Consider the following 27890-nt stretch of genomic DNA (forward strand, 5'->3'; position numbering starts at 1 on the left):
GTGCAAGAAACAGGTTAGCCTTACTGCAACCAAGGGTCGAGGCAGTGTTGGACCTCCCCTGGGTTGTCGTGGTGGTATGTCACGTGTGGGACCCGTGGAACGGGACGTGACACTTTTGGTGACCAGGTCTCTATATCTTTTTCTTCTTTGTTGCTTCTATTTTGTAACTTGTTCCCAGGTTTTTCAATAATGATTTAGAGGTTATCCACTTAAAAAAAAAACATAACTATCCAATGATTCAATTAACACCAACTAAATATTGATGAAATTCTCTTACATAATGTTTGGATTCAAAAATAGAAGGGAAAGAAGAGGGAAGGGAGGGAAAGAGAGGGAAAGGAAAGAAAGGTTTTATGATAAACCTTGTTTGGTTAAGCAAGGAAAAAAAATAGAAGGAAATAACATATAATAATATGATTTACCAATTATACCCTTATTATTAAATAAAAAATTACTTAATGCATTATAAATGTTTCAAATAAATTCACATTTTAAAGCATATTTTTTTAATAAATATTAAAAGTATTATAACTATTATTATTTTGATTTTAAGGGTCAAAGTTAACCCTTCCTTTTCTTTCGTGAAATTAAAAATATCTATTTAAACGAGAGAATGACTCACTCCGACTCTCTAAAATCCTCGCTTTACTTTACTTTCTCTCGTCGGCCCTTAATTCAAATATAACATTAAGAAAATATAGTTTTTACTAAAAAAATTTTTGAATGCTAATATTTTTATAATTAAATTCAATTATAACTCGAATAGTATTAATTAAAATAGTTCGTCCAGTAGAGTTAGAATGGTTTTCTCAAAGATTATGTAGTTTATCAAACAAACTGAATTTTATGCATTTAATTTTTAAAAATATTATTTATCATCATTAAGTTAAAAAAATAAAATAAAATAATTTTTAAAAAGCAAACCCATAATTATTTACAAATAGATAATAATAAATTTAGAGAATTTACAGGACATTTATGTAAATTTTGTTTTTTAAAATATAACATTCAAATAAATCTGGGAAAAAAGTTAGCGCGAATCTCAAAGCGCACTTGCTTCACTATCCTTCGACTTCGGGCCCGCTCCTGTTGAGGGACAGAGAGAGAGAGAGAGGATGAGCGGCGTCGACGGCGAGAAGGGTGAGGTGATCCAGAGGACGGCGGAAGCTGCCGACGAGCTCTACCGCGTCCGTGATACGTACTTCCCTAAGGACCCCGACGAGAAGATCTCGAAGCTGCAATCCCTCGCTGATGCCGCGCTTTGTCTACTTGATTCGCTTCCTCCCGGTAAACATTTTAGCCCCTTTGGATTTCGGTGGTGATTCATGCATTTTTTAGGTACTTTTTAAGCTTTGATTTATTGGGAAAACGATGGAAGAATGCGTTGAAGGATTTACTAGATTTTTCTTGCACCTTGGTTTGGAAAATGCAGTGGTTTTGAGAGTATAAACATGTAAGGACGCTGTTCTGTTGATTGATTCCACTCAAAATTGATGGGATTAGGCAAATAAGGGGTTGTTGGGCATTTTGGTCTATCATGAGAATGCAAAGAATGTAGAAACCTATCAAACTTGAGTGTATCATCTAGCGACATCACGTTTAGAAAAAAAAAAGTATATTTTGTTTGCTCTTGATAAGACTAAGATTTGCTAGAGTTGCTTAATATAGAGTGCAGAGCCTGCTATAACAACTTGTCGAATAGTTTTTCATCTGAAAAAAGAAAAATCATGCCAACAACATGGATATTTTGGTCCGCTAAAATCCCTTGTGTTCTTCATCAACAGTCCCATCATAAAGCTCGATCATTCACATGGGAGCTGTTTTCTTGAGGACATTGGGCTGCAACTACTACACAATTCCTTTACTCTTTGCTTGATCTCATTGTTCTTGATTGTGGATTTATTTGAGTTTGACGCTTATTACTTATCATGCAATGTTACATTATCCCTCATAATTGTGAGTTAGAATATGTACTACATCTCTAAGATTGTAAAACAAACGATGCTAAATCATAGGTATTGGCTGTCTGTGGTTGTAAGTGTTAGTTAGGTCTGAGAAGGTGCCTTGTTATGAAGTTCATTTATGTGTTAATTACTGTGGTTTTGGTATTTTATTGATTGCCTACAAACATCAGCATTTCTTTGATAGTATACTACTTGGAAGGCTATTTCTTGAACTGTTATAACTTAAGTGGATGCTCCTCGAAGTGCTTAGGTAAATTTGCTTATGAGAAGTATTTGAGTTTAGCTTTACATATGGTTGCTTTTTTTTTTTCTAGTTGTGATAATCATAGGAGTTATTACTAGTTTTCCTATGACTTTTGATTTATGAGCTTTCAAGAAAGTTTGAGGCAGATATTGAAGTATGTGGGTGTGCTGTATTATTTTCAACATCTTCTTAAATGTTTGAAACAGAAGAAAGGGAGTCACCTTCACAACGTGCATCTTATGAATTTTTGCGAGGAAAGATACTTGATGTTTTTCCTGATTACCGGAAGGAAGCTGAAGATCATTTGTCAAAAGCTGTATGTTGAAACGACTGCTCACCAGTTGGTTTTGGATGAGTGCTAATTTCTGAGATTTTTTCAGCTGATACTTTTGGATTTAAATTTTGGTGTGGCAGGTTAAATTGAATCCATCTCTTGCAGATGCTTGGTTATCCTTAGGTAATTGCATTTGGAAGAAGGGTGATCTGTCATCAGCAAAAAACTGCTTCTCTTTAGCTCTAAGCAAGGTATTTATCTATAACAGTGTTATCATTAGATTTCCTTCTATGACATTAGCAAACTTTATTGCAAATTTTACGTTTTGATTTTAAAAACTTATGCTACAGAGTCCAAACAAGAAGATTCTCTGCCAGCTATCTATGCTTGAAAGAAGAATGGCTCAAGGCAAGGAGACTCAGGCACTTGGATTTATAGTCAACTATTTTGCACATATCTGAGTGTGTTCTTTACGTCAATCATTTGGTTTTCAAAGTTTAAGTGATTTCAGTTACTCTTGGTAGCATGCTATTTATATCAATCAGCTGACATACCAAGTTTATGTTATTTTATATGCATTTTAATGTGCTACCTTTGGCAAGTTTTGCTGCAAGTGCTTTGACATTATTCTGTCAGCTGAATAGGATAGGTCCAATAACCATATTCAGAATAGCTTGGCAACTTTTCAAGATTGTTTAATGTGTTATCAATCCGTCTTTGCAAGTGCTATAGTTTCATGATCTCGTCACCCAAAATTTCATCCTTGGCCTGGCTTCTTACACTTTGTCATGTATCATTTTGTATCTTTATTTAATTCTGGCACTGCCGCTATTATTCCTTCTGCTATCATGTTTGATCATGCTTCATCTGTTCTCTATAAAACATCTGCATTTATGTGATATTAACAAACACGCTAAATCCCTTGTTATCCTAAAAATAACTTGAACATATGATGATAATCTGTAAAGGTTAGGAAAAGGCTTAGGTGGCACTGTTGCTATTATTCCTTCTGTTATCATCTTTGAAAATGCTTCATATTTTCTCTGTAAAACATCTGCATTTATGTGATATTAACAGATACACTGAATCCTATATTATCCTAGAAAATGACATGAACTCATGATGCTAATCTGAATTTTGAAATCTGAAATCTGAAAGGTTCAGGGAAATGTTAAGGTGTGTTCATAGCGCCTGATGAAGTGTTTTTGCAGTTAATTTATACAGCTTATTCAACAAGAATGATAACTAGATGAAGTAATGACATCTATTTCCATATGGTAATAAGCTATATGGTTCGAAGTATGTGCCTTCTTAATCATATATCAATATTCAGTGGACATGATTACTATTTCCATAATAAACTGTAAGCATCCTTAATATTAAAAAACTTTGATGAACTTGTGTAGGCACTGAAAATCAAGAACAATTGGTTGAAGAAAGCATTCGTCATGCAAGAGAAGCCGTGGCGTTGGATATCAAGGATGGGAATTCCTGGTGTAAGAGTCTAGTCCTTTCTATCTGTAAGAGAAAACTAAGATGGCCATTAAATATTTGAAATTTGTTGATGGTATTCATTTTCGTGCATGATAAGTTTTCTTTTCTTTGCCTAAACAGCCCATGCAATCCTGGTAAACATAAGACGTAATTTATTTTAGAGTACCATGTGTATGCTTTATAGTTTTGAAAAGATAATACTTTTGGTTTGTTGGATGAGGGTATGCACTCTGTTGGTTATGTTGCTGCATTCCACCCCACCATATTTGCATTTGAGTACACTTATATAGTACTATATTTGATTCTTAGATTATTCTATTCTATTGTTTAAAAGCGCCATTCATCTGATATCTTAGCCTTTTGGTTTTTCCTCAGATAATCTTGGAAATGCATGTCTTACAAGTTTTTTTGTTACTGGAGCATGGGACCATAGTAAGCTGCATCAATCATTGAAAGCATATCAGAACGCGGTATGAGCAAGAGCTTCTCTTTTTTACTTTTAATATTACTCAATTTTCTGGTTGGTGTGAATTGTTTCAGTTGGCCAGAGTTGGCCATCGTTTGGTTACTTTTTGTTCTAATTATGGCATGTAATCCTTGGGTGACACCTTTGATGTTTTTGTTGAGCTTCGTACTTGACTGATCTTGTGAGCTGAGAGAATCCATTCTCTGGTGAATTTCAGGAAAAAGATGAACTGATGGCATCCAGCCCTGATCTTTTCTTTAATTCAGCTACAGTAAGTGTTTTAGAGGCTTATGCGCTAGCATTTCGAATTTTAGTTTAGATTAAACTAGTTAATATCCATGCATAATTGTTTGGTTGTATTTGACTCATATTTGAGAATTGTGGACCAGCATGACATAGTTGATATTTATCTTATAATATCAAATGTTATCTCAGGCCAATAAATATCTTGAGAACTACGATAGAGCTCTTCGTGGGTTTGAAGCTGCATCCCTGAAAGATCCTGGCCTCAAAGCTGATGAGGAGGTTCAAAAAATCATCAATCTTCTTGAAAAGCTTGAGAGTTCCATTAAGGTAATACAGTATTGAGTCTTCAACTGGTGCTACCCAGGTGCACTTAGCGTAACAAGATGAAAGTTAGTGTAGCATTTGGTTGATCAGAAGGATCATAGATGCTATGTGAAGTGTAGTTATACTGTGAATTTAGCATGCAGTCTCCACACAAATATGTATGTGTTGTAGCCATAATATTCACTGTTATAAGCATACAGATTCCTTCACATTGTTTTTTCTTATGTATGTTGTTAATGTGTCTAATTTCACATCATAAAAATATGGAATGCTTATTAAGAGATCGCTGTGACTTCTCTGATTTTAAGCTGGTATGTTAAGGCTGTTAAGTGGAATGTAGTGAATGGACCAATTTAAGGTGATAATTTCATTGAAGTGTGTTTGGCTACCTATATTATAATGTTCTGTGCAGCTTTTATGAAATTTGGACTTTGTCTACAACAATTATGAGCATGCACTAACTATTACAGAGTCTTGTTGGAAATATTGACTTTTCTATGAATGCAACCAACTTAATCATGCCCCTGAATATCTGACAGCTCTTGCTAAACACCATAACAAGTAGCATGAACTGAAAATGATCTGCCCTGACATATCCTTGAATTTTTGTTTTTAAAAACTGGGAGGCCTCTTCTCAGTGCCAAGATTTTCCTTACCTTTTGCTGCGCTTTGATCAACACTTGTCTTGTTGCTGATTGATAAGTTTATTAAGTTGCTTTATTTTCCTTTTTGGTTTATTTTGACGTTTATTATACAAAATTGTGTCTAAGATCCTGCCTGCTTGAGACCTATTTCATGTAGTTGGATCTCTATCTTATAAATCATCATGTTGTAGGGACATTTCAAGGCTAAACGACTAGCATCTTTGGCATCATCCTTGGGAGACATTAATTGTAAGCATATTTTGAAATGATCACAGTGTTCATCAATTTTATTGTTATCTTGTAATTCCAGCAATAACTGATTTTCCACTCTTGATCGATAAGTGAGATCATCGCACAGAAAAGTTAGTATAAATGCTCTTGCAGAGGGGCTGAACAAGGCAGTGGCAGTTGTTGCAAAAATCCTCTTATTCATAAAGCATGAAAGCATAGCTCCATTGTAAGCACACCTTGCACGGTTTAGATTTTCTAATTATATTCCATATTGAGATAGACTTTTGTGTTTCCCTATTTTGTGAAAATGTACCTGAACCACTAAATGTGATGATTTCTAACTGTTTTTTGCAATTATGTCCATTATGAGTTCTTAGAACTGTAAACATAATTATAAAAGCCAAGTTATATTCATTGTTCAGACTTCAGATAGGAACATAGTTAGGGGAATTATATAGAAAATGCCATATAGTTTGGATTAAAATTATGAGAGTGGTGCCTAATGTTGATGGAAGTTGGGGGAAAATGGTTCTCCTTCAATTGTACTGTGTGTAATATTTGATAGAAGGAAATGTTGAAACACTTTTGTGACCACTCAATTCTATTGATGCACTATGTTTCTTGTTGTGGTTATTGGACACAAGTTTTTAGGCCGCCAATATAAAAGGTGAAAACCACTAGATCTTTGAGAGAAATAGGCATAATGTTTGATAGAAGAAATGATATAACACTTATGAGACCACTCAATTTTATTGATGCACTATGTTTCTTAATTTCGTTGCCAGAGACAAAGTGTTCAAGCTCACTAATATGAAATTTGAAAACCACTACATCATTGAGTTAAATAAGCGGAATGCAACCAAAATTGGTTGTCTCAGTTAGTCTCAGGGAAATTTTTTTTTTCTGTGTAGTGCCTGTAATACACTCTTATGGTGAACTAAACATTGGAAAATCGTCTCACTTTGTGCATTTTCAGGTATTATTTAGCTTGTGATTCTGACCAGACATGTTTCATACTCTCTGTGTATGGGTTACACAGTGATGCAGTAAGTATTATACAGTATCCTTCATTTCTACTGATCAGCTCTAGTTATCATATAAATAATTTGATGCTTTATCAGGGAATTTTTGTTGTCTGATGAGCTTTTTACAAAATACATGACATAGAGCTTTTGTCTCCTAGGTTAAAGAAGGGGATCGTGTGACATTGTTGGAACCATGCCATCGGAATATTGATTTTTCATGGAAAGAAAAGGTATATCATTGGAATTCTCTATATTTCTTTCAAGCATGGTTTGCTATGATTTCCTTTTGGATTCAGATTCCTTAAAGTGATTTTTAAGTTAGTTTACCACCATCCAAGGTTTTTATTTTATGTTCAAATTCCAGCATTTAAGGCATGTATTTGGTGTGTTAATCTAGTTTTGATCTCTTGGGAAACCTTTTCGTATAAATATTTAATTTATTGATTTAATTACAATTGATTAACCTTTTTGTATTGTGCATTTATACCCTGCTATGAATAAATATCCGAGTCAGAATCAAAGGAAATTTCTATTTAAGAGAAGTGATGTTGACTAAAGAAGTCAAGTTAAACAACTCAAGTATTACTGGCTAGAATAGCTTGGAATTATAGAAATGAGTATCTGATGTAAAATAAACTAGGAAATTGCGCCTTGGGTTTCTAGGCAATTACTCCTTCAAAAATAGCATAAAGCTAAAGTAAAACTACATTCATTCATTAACTGCCCCCAAAGAAATTCTCTCTTTTATAAAGATTAGAGACTTTATCCTGGTGCTTGACTACAATTAAACTTGATAATCAAGTTAACAAGAAATTGCATATAGAAACACTCGTAAACCGTAATAAAATTGAAAATTTCTCAAAGAGTTTTGAGGTAGATTAATTGAACAAGTTGAACAATTCTTGCATTTAATGAGATTTAAGACTTGAAAGAAAAAGTTTATATTTGCTCAGTTGAATAGACAATCAAGTAATTTTTAACTTCAATTGTGGCCAATGGAACTTCATATTAAAATCAAGTATTTCTCGACTTTATTGTCCATCACACATGTGTCATTCTGGTGATGTGAAGCAGCATTATCAATTCAAATCAATTCGTGTGGACTTCATTCAACAAATTCTTGTGAATGGAAAAGGGCCAGCACCTCAACACACCATCAGATCTTCCATTCATGCACAACATAAAGCGTGAAGAACTTCAAGAAATATGGATTGTGGATGATTCTTCCCAAGTATATTCTATTTCCGCTTACAAATTATCTTGTTGTTGTACATAAATCAATCTAGTTTTCCATCTGATTGTTTCTGAAAGGGGAGAATTATTGTTAATATTTTTTTCTTTCCTCAATGCATGTGACATCTAAATTTGATTTAGCTAAAAATATGCTTGACAAATATTAAAATTGTGTTTTATGCAAATGATATTTATTCTAAGAATGAGATTGATGTGGTTGTCATTTTTGCAAGCATTGTTGTCTGAAATTCCTGACCTCAAGATTGGATTGAACAAGTCCACAAAGTTTGCAGCCATCAACAACTACCAAGCATTTCTTAGGAGGCGGGTAAGACTTGTCTTTATTGGTATTATTATTATTTTTAAACCTTCAGTAAAATTATGCATTCTAGCAACTGCAGAACTTTCAAACAAATTCATTGCATTTGCATAGACGGGTAAGACTTGTCTTTATTATTATTATTATTATTATTATCTTTTTTAACCTTCAGTAAAATTATGAATTCTAACAACTGCATAACTTTCAAACAAATTCATTGCTTAGATATATCACTATCACTGTCTGGTTTGCTGTCAGTTTTGAAATATTTTTTTTCCCTGTATATTCCCCAGGTAACAATTTCTAATCCGGATTTTGCAGCCATCTTAAACTTCCTTAATTTATATAGACCTTGTGATTACAAATTTATTTTCTTTGTGTTACTTTTAAAATGCTTTTAGACCTAAAAATATATTTTTCTTACATAATAATTTAATAATGCTGAATGCCAGAAAGTTTTTCAGATAATTACCCAGTAGAATAAGTTAGGGCGTCATCACTTTAGTCCAAGAAAGTGTGCTCCTATTAATTGCTGAGTCACAGATGTCATTGGAAGTGAAACTAACTCTAGAAAGTCCAGATGGTCATAAATAATGTAATGTTAAAATAATAATAATAATAATAATAATTATTATTATTATTATTATTATTATTATTATTATTATTATTATTAGTCATCAAGTAGTATATGTGAAGCATGATTTATGCTTCTTTTTTAGAAGTGTTCACTATTTAAATTTTCTACATTTAAATACTTCTTTGTCAGCGCAAACCTGACGGGGCTACTCAATTTTTAAAAATGTAAACTTAATTTGATTATTTTTTATATGTAATAAATAATTGATGATGGGAAAATAGTCCAGTGGTATATAACATCCTATCACTCTTGTTTTAATTTAAGTTAAATTATTATCTATTTGAAACTATTTTTCACTTATTTTGAAATGAGTAACCCATGATTATGAGTGGACATACTTGTTTTGTAATAAAAGATGTAGCAGTGGATGATGTCTTTGCATGATTACATGTACAAAATAATTAAATAATGGACGTTACTAATAGAGTAACTTGAGAATAAGGGTGGATGCATTTATAATATTGTTCAATTAATTAATAAAGTTTACCTACCGTTCTTAATTTATAAATGAAATAATTTTTTGAATAGTTCATCTATTTTTTATTAAATGTGTTTTTTTGGGTCTCTATACTTAAAATTGTAATATTTTAGTTCAATTACTAATTTAAATTGAGTCTATGTTAGTCCTTATTAGAGTTAGAGATTAGGATTTAGAAAGACTAATATTGTTCAATCTAAGCAATAGTATGATTAAAATGTTACAGTTTTAAATATAGAGACCTAAAAGACACGTTTAAAAAAAAATAGAGGAACTATTTAGAAAATTAAACTTTTTTAAATAAATAGTGCATGATTCAGAGCAAGTAGTCTTATAATATGTGTGTAGTAGATGCTATTGAGCTAGTAATGGCTCATTTTATTTCTTGAACATCTTAATTATCAAACTAACTATTTTGAACTCACTCTCATTATTTATTTATTTTTATTTCTCTCCGATCTCTTAATCACCAAACTATCTTAGATTTACTCTCATTTCGTTTTATACTTCTTCCTCTGCAATTTCAACTTACCATAAAAGAATGCTTGAAATCATCTCTAAAAGTAAAAGGAGAACAATGACGAGAAGAAAAAGAAATGTTTATTTAATAGTTGCAAGGATTATGATAAAATTTAAATTAAATAAAATTAGAGATCTGTTGGCCATTACAAATGTTACAAGACTTTGTGTATTAGTTTGCATATTTGCAAGGATTTGTGGTTCATTTTGACTTTGAGATACAAGTCAGAGTCTCCTTATGTTACGGATCCCAAGTGGACTTTGACTTTTACATTTACATTGAGTTTTGACTTATTAAAATTATTTATTTTTAAAATCTTTGCATGTCACTTGGCTTTTGGATATTGTTATTAGTATTTTATTTTATTTTATATGTATATATATATACACACATATATACTTAATAATTATTTTGGAAAAAATATTAATATTTATAAATATTTATTTTTTATTTGTACTAACTAAACCAATTTTTTAAGTTTGTATAAAAGTTTTCTTTTCAACCCAAAATTTTAAAAATAATTTCTTAACCTACATTATTATTTCCCTAACCAAACACACTTTTTTTTTTTCTTTCTATTTTACTGTATCATCATGTAATATCAACATTCCAACTTTTCAATGTTATTTTCATGAGTCTGAAAATTTTAATTATAGAATAAAAGTATTTTTTTCTTTAAACTTTGTGTTATAAATACCATGGGAGATAAAAAAATTTAAAAAAAATATATTGCATTAATTTGGCTATTTTCAGAAAGTTTAATTGTTTAAAGACCATGGCTCCCTTATGCACATCAATTTCATGTTCAAAAAGTAAACTTGTAATAAATGATAAATCTTAGTCTAAAGTGTTTCAATATTTTTTGGGAAAAGACAGTATATCTATGATGAAGTAAAATCTCATAGTTTAAGAAGTTTAATTTGTAGAGTAATCATCCATTCAATGTTATCATTTAGTCCATCATTATAAAAATTATTGGAGGTTTTTTTTTTTATTCTTGAACAAATAAATAGTGCAATTCCTAGTTGTCTCTTTAAATAATTAGTAACTATTTTAGTTTTAATAGTTTTACTGATTTAGATTAATAATTTTAATATTGTTTGACTTCATAGCATTTGTTTATAATGTTTATGTTAGCATATAAGTTTATTTATTTATTTATTTATGTGAACTTCTCTTGCATAGCTACACAAATTTTTAATATAAACTTAATTTAATGATAGTTAAGTAATAAATAATTCCACTTAAGCTTATTTCCCCATTTTTGGGATCATAAATGGGCTTTGACTTTTATATATATTTCCCCCAAAGAGTCATGACTTAGTAACCTCATTTTTTCAAACCTTTGACTAGTAAAGGTTTACACATTTTATTAAAGCCAAGGCTAAGTCAATTTGTCCAAGTCTTTTTTCCCTTTTATGTTGCTTATATCACCATAAAAATATTAACATTGGAATTGTCAAAAATGATAATCGCCTCATTTTTCACCATAATTTATGTTTTATTTTGTTTACTTGGTGCCTCACTTCATAAATTTGATTTGCAAAAATAAATGAATACATGTTTTTTTTCAATAAATAAATAAATGAATTTATTTTGTAATTATGTATAGATGTAATTTTTGTTTAGAAAAATACTGTGAGAGATCAATTAAAATATACAATAATATGTGTGTGTTACTCGTTTAATAAATAATCTGAAATATGTCACTATTTTTTGAGAAAAAAAAACATATATTATAAAGAAATCAAGTGAGAATTTTGTTAACATCATCAACGCAATTAACATGTTTTTCTTTAAGTAACACAATAAATTCCATTTTTATATTCGTTAATGTAGATTAGTGTTTGGTCTCGCCAAATTGAATGGTAGTGAAGGGCTTATCATTTTAAGTGTATTGAGATAAATTTCATATTTAAATTAATTTATTAAATCACAATAATTTTATTTTATTTTCACTTTAAATATACATACATGAAACATATTTTAAATAAATTTTAAAAAATGAGAATTGCATGAGAATAGCACTTATGCATTTAGACACTTTCATCACACTTTCAGCAACCAAACAACATTTTGGTTTTAGTAATGACAATTTTACCTCAAGTCAACTCAATGTCTTTCAATTTATGGACATATTTTATATATATATATATATATAGTATATAACTTCATAAGTTACATATCTTTATACGAAGAAAGAGTTTAAGTCATTCACATATATATTATATATTAGAGATGTTTATTTTCAGTTGTTAAAAAATAATTTAATGACTATTTATTATATAGATACTATATAAATTTATTATATATAATTATTATAGAACATTATATACCATTTTTTAGTACTATTTAAAATTATTTATAAATGAAATACAGTTTTTAAATAGTAATCTAACAATTATTATAGATGTTTTTAGACGGTCCTCATATACACCAGCATAAAAACATAATAAATAATATTTAAGAAAAAAGAAAAGGGAGACTCGCTCACCGCCCACGGGCAGAGGAACAGTATGAAAAATTGGCATTTTTCAGTAGGACCCACACGTAAAACCAGCTAAAAATTGCAAATGCAAATGACCAACGTGATGTTTCATTTCAATGTTGTGCTCTTTTCTTTTTATTTATTTATTTATTTATTTATTTATTAAAATTTTAGAACTGAAATGGAACACGCGTATCCAGCGATTCTTTGGTTAAAAAGCAACTCATATTAATTAATTAAAGAACTTTCCTTCATTTTTCTCTCCCTTTCTCTTTATTATTCATCTTTTCCACATCTTTTCATCTTCTTCATTAATATAAATCCCATCCTTTCCTTAATTCCTTTCCCAACTTCAACAACTCCTTAGCAGTTAGCACCAACTCCTCCCTCCTTTCCCTCCCTCTTTCTCCCTCTTTTTCCATAACATAACAAGCTTTCTAGTTGCAGTTCAACTCACCAAACATCAACTTCTCTTCTCTCTCTCTCTCTCTCTCTCTCTCTCTCTCTATATATATATTGTTCTTATATATATATATATATATATTTATCTTGGTGTTGATATTTATAATTTTGATGGGGAACTACATCTCATGCACGTTAACAACATCTCTTGGAAACCAAAACAAAGGAGCAAAAGTGATATTCAAAGATGGAACACTGAAACAGATCCAAAGCCCAACAAACGCAGCTGAACTCATGTTTGAAAATCCCAACCACTTCCTTGTCAACTCAAGATCAATGGAAGTTGGCCGGAGATTCTCACCGCTGGCCGCCGATGAGGATTTGGAGTCCGGCAATGTTTATGTTATGTTCCCTATGAAAAGGCTCAATGCAGTGATCACAACTGGTGATATGGGTCGGTTACTCATGGCTGCTAACTCAGCTCTCCGCCGAGCTTCCGGTGGGAGGACTAGAGTGTTGCCAGATTTCCATCAAGCAGCGCCGGAGTTGGTGGTGGTCAATCAGGATGAAGATATAGAGGGGAGAATTAAGATGGGTACTGAGGATGAAGATGAAGGTTGTTGTTCATCATCATCATCATCATCATCATCATTATCCATGCTTGAGTTTAAGTATAGGTTGAGTGTTTGCAGGTCTAGGAAACCATTGTTGGAAACCATTGCAGAAGAGAACATTTGCTCAAGATGATCACATATTATATATTATATATATATATATATGTGATTTGTAGAATTGTATTATTTCTCTTGATTCTGTTTGTATTATTTATATATGGTATATGAATTACTGTGGTGAGTAAGGAAGAACTATATGAGAGAATTAATGTGTTGTTGGAATTGAGGATGTGAATTGATAGAAGAGTTCATATTAAATCAGTGGGATTATATATATATATATATATATATATATATATATATATATATATATATATATATATATATATATTTTGTTGGTGGTGGTATGTTTGATAGGGATGAGTTTGTGTGTTTTATTTGAATTTGTTATTCAACTCACTTTGTTTGAAGTTTTTTGTAAAGTTGGGGAATTCAATTTAATCATTTTGAATATTATTATTATCATTGTTTGTTTATTAGGTAGATCAATGCGTGTGTCTGGGGGGCCAATGTGAGGGATGAGATAAGGACAAAATAAATAAATAAATATAAATTAAAAAAAAAATGTTATTGCAATGGAATGGTGTTGCAACTTCCAAGAAACTCAGCACTGTGGATATGTGGCTAAAATAGCTCCAACAAGAAAAGAAGACCAGTAATTACATGTACATGTTATATATCTGGTCTCCTTCCAAAATCTAGAGACAGAATCATTAAGTATCAACAACTCAACAATTCAAAAACAAGTAATGAGAGGGAGAGTAATGATCAAAATTAAATTCTACTAATTCAGAATTGAATGAGTTTCAAATCACACCAACTTCTCTTTTTTTTTATTGTTTCTATAAATTAAAACTAGTAAGAAATAAAATTTGGTCACATACATAATAATTTCATAGCACATTCTGGATTGTACGTGTACCAAACTTTGGAAGGACATAAATACACACAAGCATTGCAATATTGCATAGTGTGCTCTGACAAGTGACAAGCTCCAAGATGAAAACATATCCTGATTTGAAGTTTCGGTGGGAGAGAAACCGCCACAACAAAATTCACATCAATCATCTTGATATGACAGTGTCTTTCTGACAAAATACAAGAAACTCATATAGCCCCACTGGCACAAAGTTGGCACACAATTGAGATGAGCTGCAAACACTAACCAAACGGGCCCAAAACTGATTAACATACCAGAATTCATGCAAGCAATAGCAGTGACAATTTATTCCAAAAGAGAAAAACACCAGTTCACATAATGTGTTCAACAGACACAAGACATAAGAAATAGAAATAGCAAACTGAGTCTAGTGGATAACAACAAGACAAGCAGCAAATACCAAGCAAAACACTTATATAAGACCCACATAAACCAACTGATGACAATATAATAAACTGATAAAGCATGACGGCAAGCAGTAAATCTAACTACAACTTCATTCCTCCTCAGACTCGGACTCTGCACTCTGAAGCCAATGGACAAAGGGCTTAACATTCTTCCACACCGGCAAATTCTTGTTGTCTCCTACAAGTCCAGCTTCATACCATTGAATAATTGAGTCCTCTTCAAGAGCATCAATGTCATACAGGACCTTGAGAGCAAGAGCTACTTCCTTGACAGCATCTGCACTGGCCTTCTGACAGAAGGATTCCACCGCTCCAAGGAGAAGCATCTGAGACTCTTCATCTTGAACAAAGGCTGTGAGATAGTTCTTTTTCTTAGTCACCTCTTTCGCAAACCCCTTCCCTGCACCATCAAAGAGTGCCTCGAATAGAGCATTCATCACTTCAACTGGAGATCCAGGAAGAGAGCTCAGGGCGGTCTTCAACTGACTAGGGCTAGAGCCCTTCTTGAGGTTCCCCTTGATTTCGGCAAGTAAATTGTCATAATTGTTGGCTTGAACACTGTTATCAGCTTCACTCACCTTAGATTCAGCATTTCCGTTGGTAGGGTGCTCTTTCTCTGCTTTCGGCGGTAGCTTCTTCTCCTGTTTTGCTTCATCAGTGGAGAGCATCACCATCTCTGCTGTCACAGCGCTTAGTTGCTCCTGAATGCGCTGTCTTGCAGCCTCCAGTGAGGTGTCTGTCTGCCATTGGACATCATCACCATCATCATCATTATCGTTATCACCCGCCTGGCTACCATTCGGAGAAGATGAATGATGATCCTCATCAGAGCCAGCACCAGCTTTCTTCTTTGAAGGAGCAGTAGTAGCCTTTGATGATGTCCCATTCTTGGAAGCCACAGCACCCTTTTTCTTCACTTCTTTCTTCAGCTTTTTCTGCTCCTCATCAGCAGCCTCTCCTTCCTTCAGCCTCTCCTTCTCTGCCCTCCGCAAAGCCTTCTTGTCCTTGGTTCCCTTTTTCACCTCCGGAGGGTTCTTCAGGATAAAAGTCGTAAGCTTGTCCCTCATGTCAACATCAGAAATGAAGCCACAAGCAGCACATTTCAGGTTTAGCATCTGGGTCTTAGTAATGATGATCTCTGTTTCAGGGTTGCCGCATCCATAACACTGCACGTATTTCTTGATAAAATTCTCAAGAAGACCTGCAAGCTTGGCAGTGTCATGGGCACCATTAACAAGTGAAACTCCAGTCTTCTCATCAAATTTAGATTGTGCACCTAGCTCACATCCAAAGTATTTTGTGGTGTAAGAAGCAGGTCTTGCAAGAGCCTTTGCAATATCAACCATGTTCACAACATTAGTTTTGATGCCATTCCCACGGCCTTCTATTTTTGTGATCATCTTGGGCATCTTATACCTATAAAAGGCATCATCGCTGTTTGCAGCGCCAATGTTCTGCAAAGCCATCTTTTCTCAACAAGTTTAGTACCGTCTTGGTGAATAAGTTAATAATCAGAGACAGTAAGCACCAGAAGCAACAATAGCGTTGGTTAAGAACTTCCTTTCAAGAACAACAGAAAAACAGCTGTTAATAGGTTGCAGACAAGGGCAACCAATATCTGGTGTGCAATACTGAATTAGTTCTTGATGCATGCAGCCAAAACTCTCCGACGAGAGTCTGTGCCTGTTTCTTGAAGTAGGAGAATATTCTCCAAGCAAACCAATTGATCCCAAAAAGTGACAGGCTTTTTCAGACATAAAAGATGCTTCAAACTTGACGCCCTCCACTTTGGCAGAGTGCAGCAATCCAGTAATTTGCCTAAGTCCTGAATCAAATAATAATAATAATTAATAAAATATATAAATGATGAGTAAAATCATGTAAATGAAAAATGATTAGGTTTACAATGATGAGCAATATTGGTCAGCCATAAACTTTGTATTTGTAGATGGAATCCTCCAAGAAGAGTTACAATAGCAAGTCTTCATAGGAAGATCGTCACTGCTTATGACCCAAACCTAGGTGATCTATCCATGACTAGGACAAAGCTTGGCTGAAACTAAGTGGAGGTCCTATTGTTTGGTTTGCTAAAAATAAAAACTACAATATCAAGTATACCGTATGAAAATAGCTAGATATGGGACATGTGACATTATGGCTGCTATTCATAACTATTTACCAGAACCTGGCATGTCACATATGCAAGAGTGTCATACAATATTGACTTGGAACATCTTTGAATGCAACAAGTACAAGAATTAGAGCAAAGGATCTACACTCTGAAAGCAACCATTTAACACTGCAAATTGATCCAAGGCAATTCCATTGAGAAGACTTTACCATTTAATACAGCATGGTTGGCATGATAGGGGAATAATGGGAAGGAAAAACACAAATTGTATACAAGAGAAAAAACTGACACGTGAAGTTCCCTTTTGATCATAACAAAAATCAAAGTCTGGCCATGCATAGAAATCCTACCTCATTTACCCAAGTTTGCAACTATACCTGATCAGTTCTTCAACAAAGAAAATATCACTGACCCACTATGATATCGCATTATTTTAATAACTATGATGCTTTGACACATCTTCAGCTTGTTTCTTTGGTTGACTCAACAGTTTACCATATAGAAACCAATTCAAGGGTAGGCAACTAACGGAGAACAAGCAACAAAAAGGACAGACAACAGGAGAATCCACTGGTCAGAATTAAGAAAGCCTGATCAATTCACCAGCTAAACCTACAAGTTCTACCAGCAGCCCACAACTAAAATCTCCCTGGACATAAGATAAGACACAAACTTGGAACATTGATTGATATAGATGATACCAATCAAATTCTACTGAATTGTGGAATTTTCCAAAAAAGAAATCAACAAGAAAATTAAAAACTGAAGTTCTAACTGAAATTCGACATAATGAAGTTGATCACAGGTTTGAAATCAATCATTAATGCACAGCTACTTCAGGAATAAATGGGCAGATCTTGGATAATCAAAAACAATTACCAAGCATCACATAAGTTCATTCACTGCTACAAGGTGTGCACAAGAGAAATCTGATACTCCAACATAAAATCACAACATCACTGACTAAGTAATTTTGATTCACCTCACTAACGAATCATCTCCCATAAAACCAAATAAAACCTCAAGTTAATCTTCTAGGACCTAATAGACTACTAGTGAACAAACAACACTCTACATGATCACAAAAATTAACCAGCTACAACTACAATCATGACATAACCACAATGTGCACAAAGAAAAAAGTCCATCATGAAACCTCAAGAGTTCATTGTATTTTATATAGGTTTATGCATGCTCAATTTCTTATTCCCACAAACACAATTATCTACAGCCTCTTCAATTATAAATTTGTTAAAGACTGTATCAAAGAGGATAATCACAACATTCAAAAAGGATCCATCTCACACCTTACAACAAACACTTAGAACACGTCCATTAACACTCCTTAGATTGAAGGAAAACACAGAAGATCTAACTTATCATTCTCCAAGCATGTGAATCAACCAGAGGCTATAAACAATAAATTCAGAAACCTCTTCCAAGATTCACATGCCGACATTAAAAAAAAAAAAATATTATAACAAACAACATCTAGAAAAAAAATACAAATCTGACAATTAAAAAATTCAATTTCGGAAGACCAATAATCGATGTTGAAAATCTACCATCGCCAACAAAACCTGACTTTAATTAATCAATAAATATTAGATTCACATAAAAGATGGAAAGAAAAACAATACTTAATCCTAAAAAAAAGAGAAAATAAAAAACCAAATCACCCCAATAAACACCAATAAAAACCAAAGAAAATCAATCGGATCAAAAACAATTGGGCATTCAGATCTCAGATAACTCACCAATCAAACCAACCTCGTTATGAATCAATTAGGTTCTTCAAACCAAAAACAATCCATCAACCAAAAACACATCCAGATCACGAATATATCAAAACAGAATCATCAAATTCAGTCAAAAACAACAGCAACAACAAATCAAAAGATCCAAAATCTCGATCAATCAATAGCCAAACATGCATCGATAAACAAATTAGAGAGGCGATCGGAAGGGATTCTCACCTCGCCCGAGAGGGATACGCAATCAATTAAGCGGTCGATGATGCCCTAGCTCACAAGGAAGCGATGAGAAGGAAAGGTCGGCTGCGAGGGATTTATATAGAGACGAGATAGCGTTAAGGGCAGCATAGTTCTTCTAGGATTAGGGCACCGGTTTGTTTAAACATTGCCCCTGGATTTGCTTGTAATTACAGTCCTTGCCATGCTTTCAAGGCGGTGCTGTGTGTGGGCTGGATTTGGGCCCAATTCAATAATTTGGTCCCCTAAAAAAAATATATTTATATATATATATTATATGCTATTGTTTTGCACATATACCCTTGTAAAACCAAGGATTTGTTTCCAATGTGTCCTCTTAGACTTAGAGGGTTATATTTACAAAAATTAGAAGCTGATTTTGGTTTTAAAGTATTAAATTACAATTTTTTTGGAGGTATAGAAAAACTAAGATTCAAATATTGATTATATATATATATATACATTTAGATATTATACAAGAATTTTTTAATTAAGACAACATAGAAAAAACAACCTAAATATACACTCTTTTTATTATTAAAATTTCGATCATACATTGGAACAAAGTTGAACTTTTGACCTTTAATGAAAATCAAGTTCTTTAACTGTTCTAACAAAAAAAATTTTAAGAAAATATAATAAATTTTGTAATTATATTACTTTTGCTAGATTTTTTTTTTCAAATAAACCAAAAATATATTAATCACAAAGTTTCTTTATATATGTATATATATATATATATTTTACTTTCTCGTTAATCCTTATTTGTCATTTTCTATAAGAATTTTTATTTCCTTATATTTATCATTTTAAAAAACCCAGAGAGTATTAATCTTTTTTTTTTTTGCCCAAATTTGTGCTTTTTTGAATTATAATGAAAGAATTAAATATATTATCTCTTCAAATACATGTAATAACTAACCGAAATAGTAGCTCCATCAAAAAAAATACGGAGTCAATTTCTAACTAATTTATTAATGAAAGTATATATTTTTTTATTTTCTGACTTCTAAAACAATTTTTTGTTGGAATGAATGTTCAAATTTTTAGGAAATTATGGAAGAAGAGATATTTTTAAATTTTTGATTGGTAGTATACATCTTTGATTTTTTTTTTATTTCAAAAAAATAATTTTTAAATGAATGTTCAAATTTTCAAATAGGGTATTTTCAAATTTTTGATTGGAGGTATTTTTTATATTTTTGATTGAATATATATATATATATATATATATATATATATATATATATATACATATCTTTGGTCCTTTTGATTTCTAAACCAAACTTTTGGTGGGAATGAATGTTCAAAATTTTCAGATTTACTTTTTTAAAAAAATTTTAAAAATTATAGAAAAAAACTAATATTTTCTATAAAATAAGCATGTATCATATTTACCACTTTATCTCACATCAATTATATAAAGAAAATGAGATGGTGCATTTCAAAATAAAGAAAGAATGAATGAATTTAATGGGATAATAAAATAAAAATAATTTTTAAAAACTATGTGATATTTTGACAAAATTAAGATAAGTAACTAATTTTTTTAAAAAGTGGCAATTAAACAGTAACAAAATAGGCATATATTTACAAATACAAAGATATTTTGACAAAATAAAAATAAGTAACTAATTTACAAATACAAAGCTTTATTAGAATTACCAGTTATTTTAATTGGATTGAACAAGGATAAAATCATCAAATTTGTTATTTTTATTATTGAGCAAAAAAACTAAAAAAACATTTTTTTACAAGACTCAAAAAGGAAATAATAATGATGATGATGATTTTGTCATAGTTCATGCAAATAAAAAAATACATAATTCAATTGGTAAATTTTGTTGCTATATATTTTTTTAAGCATCTTGAAAGTTTGAAACTTTTGACCTACAAAAATGTTGAAATTGTTTAAAAAAAAAAATTGTTGAAAATTTGAAATTGCTTTCATCACTTCACATTTAGATATTAATTATCAATACCTGTTCAAAATTTTATCTACATAAATGAGTTGATTTTCATGATTATACATATGTGCTTAAATATAACTTTGTGAATTCAACTTCAATGAAGTTAATCAGAAGATTCTTTAGTTTAGAGAGGTGTACAAGCAACTCGTATAATTAGCAGAAATTACAGGGGTATATATACAAACGACTCAAATTTATTTATTTCTTATTATGTAATTATAATTAATACTGACATAATTAAGAAGAAACCATGTTTTTTTTTTCTTCTTTTTTTTCTTTTCTTTTCTTTTTTTTTCCTTCATAAACAATATACATTACCACTTCATCTTTCATACATTTGAAGAGAGTGGCATGATCATCATTCGAAGTCTCTTCACAGTATGAGTTCATATGTACAATGAAATACGAAAACCGAGTGTCGAAATATTACTGTCACTAATAAACTCCCATTTGAAGCTTCAGTGGATGAAATTTCTGCAGTTTTTGCAGCGACAAGTACATCGCCGCAACTTGTTAGTGAACATGAATCATGTGCATTTCAGTCGGCATTGTTTGCGATGCTTGTGCCCGTGTTGTCGCTTCGTTGGACGCGGGAATTGCTGGTTCTTGTGCTGCCTAAGAGATCAATCAGAAAAGCATTTACACTTTGATTGATTCTGCGGTGAAAGTGAAGAACATTATGATTTATGGCGTTAATTGGATGGAATTAGTTTACCTGCTGGATGCGCCGACGATGAAATGTTGTCACTGCTTTGAGCATTACATACAGAGGAAGGACAATGCCGGCGGTCCTCAGAAGCAGTAACTGGTTTAAGAAGGAAATAGCAAGAATAATTGAGAATTACAAGATATGTTTAAACTTTCAGACTAGTATCAATTGAGTTTTGGAGATTTACAGTGAATAGAGTCAAGGAGTACTGCTCGACTCCGGTGAGAATTATTGGAAGAGTATGACGGAGAACCAAGAGAACCATGAACTGCAAGAAAGGAATTGAATGAATTAATCAACTTGGAATTGAAACTTTTGAAGCATTTTAAAAGGATAGAATCTTACAACTATTGCCACGGTTCGACAGTACATCATGTTTCTAGTGGATGAAACTGAATAGTCATCATCGTCAGAATCAACAAGATCACGAGCAGTTGGAACCATTGTTATAAATCGATGATTGTTGATATCACGCCGAGACACCTCCCAATTTCCCCTGGCATAAACACAAAACGGCATTTTAAAGGTGATCGGTGATGTCTTTGAAGGATAGAATTCAATCCAAAAACAAAATTGACCATAAAAGAGATACCTGAAGTTCATTGGAATACCTCCATAGTGAAACAACTGGGGAGGAGCTGTATAACCAGGCTTGAATTGCTGAGCCAGAAAAACAGGCATAACAAAGGCATTTAGTTATGATATAACGCCAATATGTAAACACATGAAGCAAAGATTGAGAGAAAAAAACCGTCGAACTTGTACCTGAAGGCATATCTCACACACTGTGTCCCCTTTCTCATTACACCACCTTTGAACACATTTACGATGAGCATACTGAAAAAGAAGCCAAGGTTCAGTGTTTTTCAATCACACATACTAAATAAAAACTTTAAGACAATGAAATTCTACAAGAACTGAGCAAGAAGGTTCAATTGACATGAAAAACACAAATCATCTGTGTAGTTTAATTTATATTTATCATGGGGTTTCCAAGCTAATATCCACACCACAACATGATTCTGCACAACAGGTATTAATGATAATTGAGAAGAAACAGGAAAACCAAATCACCCTTCAATTTTCTTCATTTGTTTATCAAATTACAAATTATGTCGGTTAGTACCAAAGCAAAGAAAAGGAGCAATAATACTATAATAGTAAGGAAGGTATGTAGGGGTCCACTTGCAATGTCCAACACAGCATTGAACTTCAATGGAGGCAAGTATTTGACTTTAAGGGACCCACATTAAAATCCAATGTTCACCAAACATGACTAAATTTAAGGCTTCTTCTTAAGAGAAGCAACACCTAATCACTCAATCTTTAATGTTATTCAATGAACCATTTCACTTTCATCCACAAAGTTATGTGATCTCAAAAGAAGAACAAGACAATTGATACTTACCCAATTTTCTATCCCTATATCAAAACAAAACAATAGAATCATCAATATCAGATATATAGAATTCAGCTAAAGACATCAAAGTAATCAATTGGCTAATCTAGTACAAACAAGCAACATTATCAATGTTAAATATTAATTGACAGAAACAGGACATCCATAGGTGTTTGCTAATCTAGTTTCAGTTCATTAAAGGAGATGATGAAAGATTTCATATTAACCTTCAAGCTGCCACAGCAAGAGCATGGGGTCTCCATGTTAGAGTCCTCATCTTCATCCTGGCATATTCGGCACTCGACCAATTTGCCAGTGGAAAAGCCTTCATCTCCATTCTTATCTTTGTCCTTCTTCTTCTTCTGATGATTAAACTCAGACTCAGAGTCCGACAAAGGCATCGAGCCAGGGCTCCATCTTCGCCTGGTTTCGGCTTTGGATGGCAGCTTCCAATGTTTGCTCAGTCAGCAACCGATCAACCAACAACACAAAATGATCTCCCATTTATTTATTTGATCACTGTTATGAGAAAGTAAAGTGTAATGAAATCAGATTGAATCACAATTCAAAAACATAATATTACTTTTCATTCACGCAAATGATCAAACATTTTGAAGGCAATAAATCAAGAACCAGTTATTGATTCCCAGAACTACAACAAAAGAAAAAGATACAAGAAAATTAACCCAGAAGAAAACAAGAGTCTTAAAATAGAATGAACAATTAATCCGAATAATGAAGAATAAAAATTCAAAATGTTCAAAATCAAGAGGATTTAAACAAGACAAGCAATCAATCAACACTCCAAACAACAAAATAAAAGAGAGAGCACAAGAAAAAAGGGGGGAACAAAGCAAGACAAACCAGAGGAAAGACAGAAGGAGGACAAAGAGCTCAAAGGAACTAAAAAGAAAGCCTTTTTTTCCCCTCTTTCTCTATCTCTCTCTTCCTCTGTGGATGATGGAAAAAAGGCAGCAGCTTTTTGGTATCACTTGAAAGCTCTTCTTCTCTCTTTTATCTATTTACTCAAACATCACCATAAGAGAGTCACAAACCCAAGCATGCCAAAGAAACAAGCAAGCAATACTAAGAGGAGAAAGAAAACTTGCAAAGTGGAATTAGGATATCTTCAAGTGAAGAAAGAGAGATAGAGATTTTAATGAAAGCGAACAAGAAGGGGAAGAAGGAGAAGGAGAAGGAGAAGAAGAAGAAGAAGAGAGGAGCAAAAGGAAGCAAGAGATTGATGAGAAACAAGAGAAGAGATGAACTCAAGCCAAAGTCTCTCATCTCTACTTCCATTTTAATACTTCTCCCTTCACTGCTAAGAGATACCATTCCCATTCTACCCCTCTCCTTCTTCTAAACTTCTCTCTCTCCAAATCTACTGCTTGTACTATATTATAACTACTACTTTCCTAAAACTAAAAAAAAAAAAATTTAAATTTAAAATTTTAAAATTTTAAAATTTTAAAATTACTTGCTATTTCTGAAAAATAGTGAAATTTCTTTTGGAAAGTGTTAGGAAAACAGTTTAACAATAATTTAATTATTAATATATATATATATATATATATATATTTTTTGATAAAATTAACAAATAATTATAAACGGGTATAGAGATACATCAGTTATGATGGTTTAAAAATATATATATATATATATATATATATTAATTTAGAGTAAATGAATGTTAAGTAAAAATTTAAATAAATTAATTAATTAATAAAAACTTTGTTTGTGAACTTCACTTCTGTAATGTTTTTGAGAGAGATAAAGAGAGAAGGGTAGTGAGGTAAAAAGCACAACCGCACGTTGGCCACGACCAAACACTAACCGCTTCAAAAATCACAAGATTTATCTTGTTTGGCCGTTAATACTCACGACCACGAGCACCATCCTTTTTTAACCTTATTTTTTTAACATTTAAAAATAATACTCACGCACATATTTAAATGTATATGCGAATTAATTACATTATGTTAAAAAACAATTATGAACTAAAAGTTGGTAATTATAAGATTTTTGCTTGGATGCCTTACACAAAATGAAATTATTTATATACCCTTGTTAAAAAAAATATTATTTATATATCTTTCCAATATCAAGTAAGTTAATATATATATAATTTCTTCTATTCATTCATTTTGAAAAATAAAAAATTAAAAAATAAAAATTAATCTACATTTTTTTACCTTTTGATATATTGGTAATATAGTCTCTGAGTAAAGTGTTCATGTCTTTTTAGAGAAGGTGATTCAAACTACACACATGCAGGGTACGAGCACAGATGCATTAAAATAGTAACTCTACTATTATATATAATTTTGATGTAACATGTACACATTTCTAAAAAAAAATAAAAAAAATCTACATCTTCATAATTTTTTTTCTATTCACAAACATAATTTTTTTTACAATTAGTAGCCAAGTAATTTTATCATAATTACAAGCCTCAAAAACTCAATAATTGATGCTTATATAATTTTTAATATCAAAGAAATAAATACATGACTCTTATATAAATGTAGATATAAAAAACAAAAGGAGATCGGATTTTGGAAAATCAAATAAAATTGTCTAAAAATTATTAAGTAATAAATAAATATATTTGTCCAAACTTTACAACTAAAAACATGTTAGAAACTCAATGATAACTCAATAATTGTATAGCTGTTTGGCTAGGCGCCAAAACCAGTTTAATAGTTTATTAGTACTGTTTAAATTGATAAAATTAATTGAATTTATAATATGTATATATATATATGATTTTAGAAAATAAAGGGGATATAGATGGAAAGTGATAATAGTTTTATTTTCTATCAAAGAAAAAAAGAGTACTAGTGGTGAAAGTGACTCATAAGATTGAGTAACCTAACTTGTTAGACTTATGAGGACCATACATATACTTGATTAATATGTTTGATTTTTGTGTTAACATCCTTCCAAAAGGGATTTATTAGTCTTAAAATTGAAATGAAAAATGAGCCAACAAATTTAGGAGTAGATCAACAACCATTTCATTCAAAGCGCAGTCCTTGCATAATACTTTTTTATTTTTATTTTTTAATAGAAAAAGTTGATATTAATTAATTATTTATATAGCAAATTATCTTTTGAACAATAAATCTAGTAGTACTCGGTCTCTTCATAAAGTGTTCATATTTTACCTAAAAAATGACTTTAAATATAAGCTTATACAGGATGAGGGCACATGCACGTTAATGTATCAGCTCTACATCTGAGTACACTCCTAACACATGGCTTATCTATATTTCATAAAAAAAAATTATTATATAATATATATGTAAATTATGAGTGTTTTCTAAAATGGCATTTTTAATATTTTACTTAAAGCAATGCATTACTTAACTTAATGAGAGTTTTTCTACTTAATCCCTTAAATAAAAAAAATTATATGTAATCTCATATACATTGATTAACTAAGATTATAAAAAATCAAAATCATAAAATAAAAACAAGTATCTTTCTTACTAAACATGAGAGATTAGAATCTAAATTTAATATGAAAAATTAGTTAGAAAATAAATAATGGGGTATGGTCAATGAAGATGACCAATGTGAGAAAATGAAGGTTTGGAATTGAATATTTATTAATTTATTTATAAGGATGAGGTATTTGGTTTGGTTTAGTTGGCAAACCTCCATGGTCATTGATGTGCTTGTCTCACCTTCATGATAAGGGGTGATGATGGGACCCCATAAAACCCTAAACCAATGTTTAGTGGTTATTGGTGCATCTATAGTCTATAGATCTCATGAGATTTTAAGTGTGGTTGAACAACTTGCCACCTTTGCATGCATGATAATAATTAATATTAAAAATTTTATTATTATTTATTTAATGTATATTGTGATATATTTAAAATTCAGATAAATTATAATGATATATATATATATATATATATATATATCAAAGTGGATAAGTCATATCATAAATATATATAGATGTACAATTAATAATTCAACATATCTATAGCCTCACATTAGAAGTTTAAACCCATTTTTTAGCAAAGATATGAACATCAGACTCAATATTAATAGACCAAAAACTCATTGATATAACGAACCAAGTCTATTTGCATACTCAATAACAATGAATAAATTTATATAAATTATGAAAACATAAAAATACACTCACTATTTTTTAAAGAATGCAGATAATTTTTTTTATAGAATTTTTAGGCTAATTCTCCAACATAAAGAGTTATAAGCTATTAGTATGAATGATAATAAAAAAATTATATAAAATAATTATGACATATTATTTTTATATAGTTTTATATAATTTAATTATAATTAACAAAAAAAAATTAGGATGGAACCATAATGGGAGGGAGTCAAATATCCCACCTTTATTTTGTTAAAAAAATTCCAACATAAATTTAGATTGAGTTTGAGAGAGAGGAGTATATATATATATATATTTGACAAAATAAATAATCTACATTATCGATATATTATACAGACATAAAGTAATTTTTCAATATACTTATGTTTTATTCTGCATAATCTTGAATTCGAACACACCTCTTTAGTAAAACATGAATAACCTATATAAGGGATCCAGTGTTCATAAACTAATAAGTTGTTGGTGTTTGATGATTACAAATTTATTTTTTACAACATAACACTAAAAATTGATATATAAATATAAATATA

The 27890-nt window shown here is 31.3% G+C and overlaps 4 protein-coding genes across 7 annotated transcripts; 2 read left to right on the top strand and 2 right to left on the bottom strand.

Moving 5' to 3' along the window:
* Positions 1-1056: 1056 nt before the first annotated feature.
* On the top strand, positions 1057-9098 carry LOC120259547 (tetratricopeptide repeat protein 5-like). 4 transcript variants are annotated; one of them, XM_039267172.1, is made up of 14 exons: positions 1058-1287; positions 2415-2524; positions 2623-2733; positions 2833-2890; positions 3889-3978; positions 4352-4446; positions 4660-4713; positions 4878-5015; positions 5848-5905; positions 5999-6113; positions 6864-6933; positions 7071-7142; positions 7984-8143; positions 8379-9097. In XM_039267172.1, exons 1-13 carry the CDS (start codon positions 1116-1118, stop codon positions 8101-8103), a joined length of 1263 nt encoding a protein of 420 aa, XP_039123106.1. In that variant the 5' UTR covers positions 1058-1115; the 3' UTR covers positions 8104-8143; positions 8379-9097. The 4 variants fall into 4 exon arrangements, with proteins under 4 accessions (XP_039123108.1, XP_039123106.1, XP_039123105.1 ...); XM_039267174.1 differs by having other exon boundaries at positions 1057-1287; positions 2418-2524; positions 7984-9098; XM_039267171.1 differs by having other exon boundaries at positions 7984-9097.
* Positions 9099-12836: 3738 nt separating this feature from the next.
* On the top strand, positions 12837-13907 carry LOC120258218. Its single transcript, XM_039265578.1, has 2 exons — positions 12837-13076; positions 13126-13907. Exon 2 carries the CDS (start codon positions 13161-13163, stop codon positions 13734-13736), a length of 576 nt encoding a protein of 191 aa, XP_039121512.1. The 5' UTR covers positions 12837-13076; positions 13126-13160; the 3' UTR covers positions 13737-13907.
* A 955-nt stretch (positions 13908-14862) lies between these two features.
* On the bottom strand, positions 14863-19223 carry LOC120258864 (eukaryotic translation initiation factor 5-like). The gene is made up of 2 exons (XM_039266315.1): positions 19118-19223; positions 14863-16835 (listed from the first exon to the last, which is right to left on the bottom strand). The coding sequence occupies exon 2, from the start codon at positions 16474-16476 to the stop codon at positions 15100-15102; it is 1377 nt and encodes a 458-aa protein (XP_039122249.1). The 5' UTR covers positions 16477-16835; positions 19118-19223; the 3' UTR covers positions 14863-15099.
* A 2132-nt stretch (positions 19224-21355) lies between these two features.
* On the bottom strand, positions 21356-24502 carry LOC120258086. The gene is made up of 8 exons (XM_039265431.1): positions 24075-24502; positions 23438-23729; positions 22577-22648; positions 22404-22471; positions 22157-22307; positions 21999-22079; positions 21818-21907; positions 21356-21717 (listed from the first exon to the last, which is right to left on the bottom strand). Exons 2-8 carry the CDS (start codon positions 23609-23611, stop codon positions 21616-21618), a joined length of 738 nt encoding a protein of 245 aa, XP_039121365.1. The 5' UTR covers positions 23612-23729; positions 24075-24502; the 3' UTR covers positions 21356-21615.
* Positions 24503-27890: the final 3388 nt, after the last annotated feature.

This window comes from Dioscorea cayenensis, chromosome 4 (assembly GCF_009730915.1).
Source record: "Dioscorea cayenensis subsp. rotundata cultivar TDr96_F1 chromosome 4, TDr96_F1_v2_PseudoChromosome.rev07_lg8_w22 25.fasta, whole genome shotgun sequence".
Classification (NCBI taxonomy): domain Eukaryota; kingdom Viridiplantae; phylum Streptophyta; class Magnoliopsida; order Dioscoreales; family Dioscoreaceae; genus Dioscorea; species Dioscorea cayenensis.

Coding starts and splice junctions, on each gene's coding strand:
- LOC120259547 (XM_039267171.1), top strand. CDS start 1,116: ATGAGCGGCGTCGACGGCGAGAAGGGTGAGGTGATCCAGAGGACGGCG. Junction 2,891..3,888: donor TGAAAGAAGAATGGCTCAAG/GCAAGGAGACTC, acceptor GAACTTGTGTAG/GCACTGAAAATCAAGAACAA. Junction 5,906..5,998: donor ATCCTTGGGAGACATTAATT/GTAAGCATATTT, acceptor TTGATCGATAAG/TGAGATCATCGCACAGAAAA.
- LOC120258218 (XM_039265578.1), top strand. CDS start 13,161: ATGGGGAACTACATCTCATGCACGTTAACAACATCTCTTGGAAACCAA.
- LOC120258864 (XM_039266315.1), bottom strand. CDS start 16,476: ATGGCTTTGCAGAACATTGGCGCTGCAAACAGCGATGATGCCTTTTAT.
- LOC120258086 (XM_039265431.1), bottom strand. CDS start 23,611: ATGCCTTTGTCGGACTCTGAGTCTGAGTTTAATCATCAGAAGAAGAAG. Junction 22,308..22,403: donor GGTATTCCAATGAACTTCAG/GTATCTCTTTTA, acceptor TGTTTATGCCAG/GGGAAATTGGGAGGTGTCTC. Junction 21,908..21,998: donor ACTCCTTGACTCTATTCACT/GTAAATCTCCAA, acceptor TTCTTAAACCAG/TTACTGCTTCTGAGGACCGC.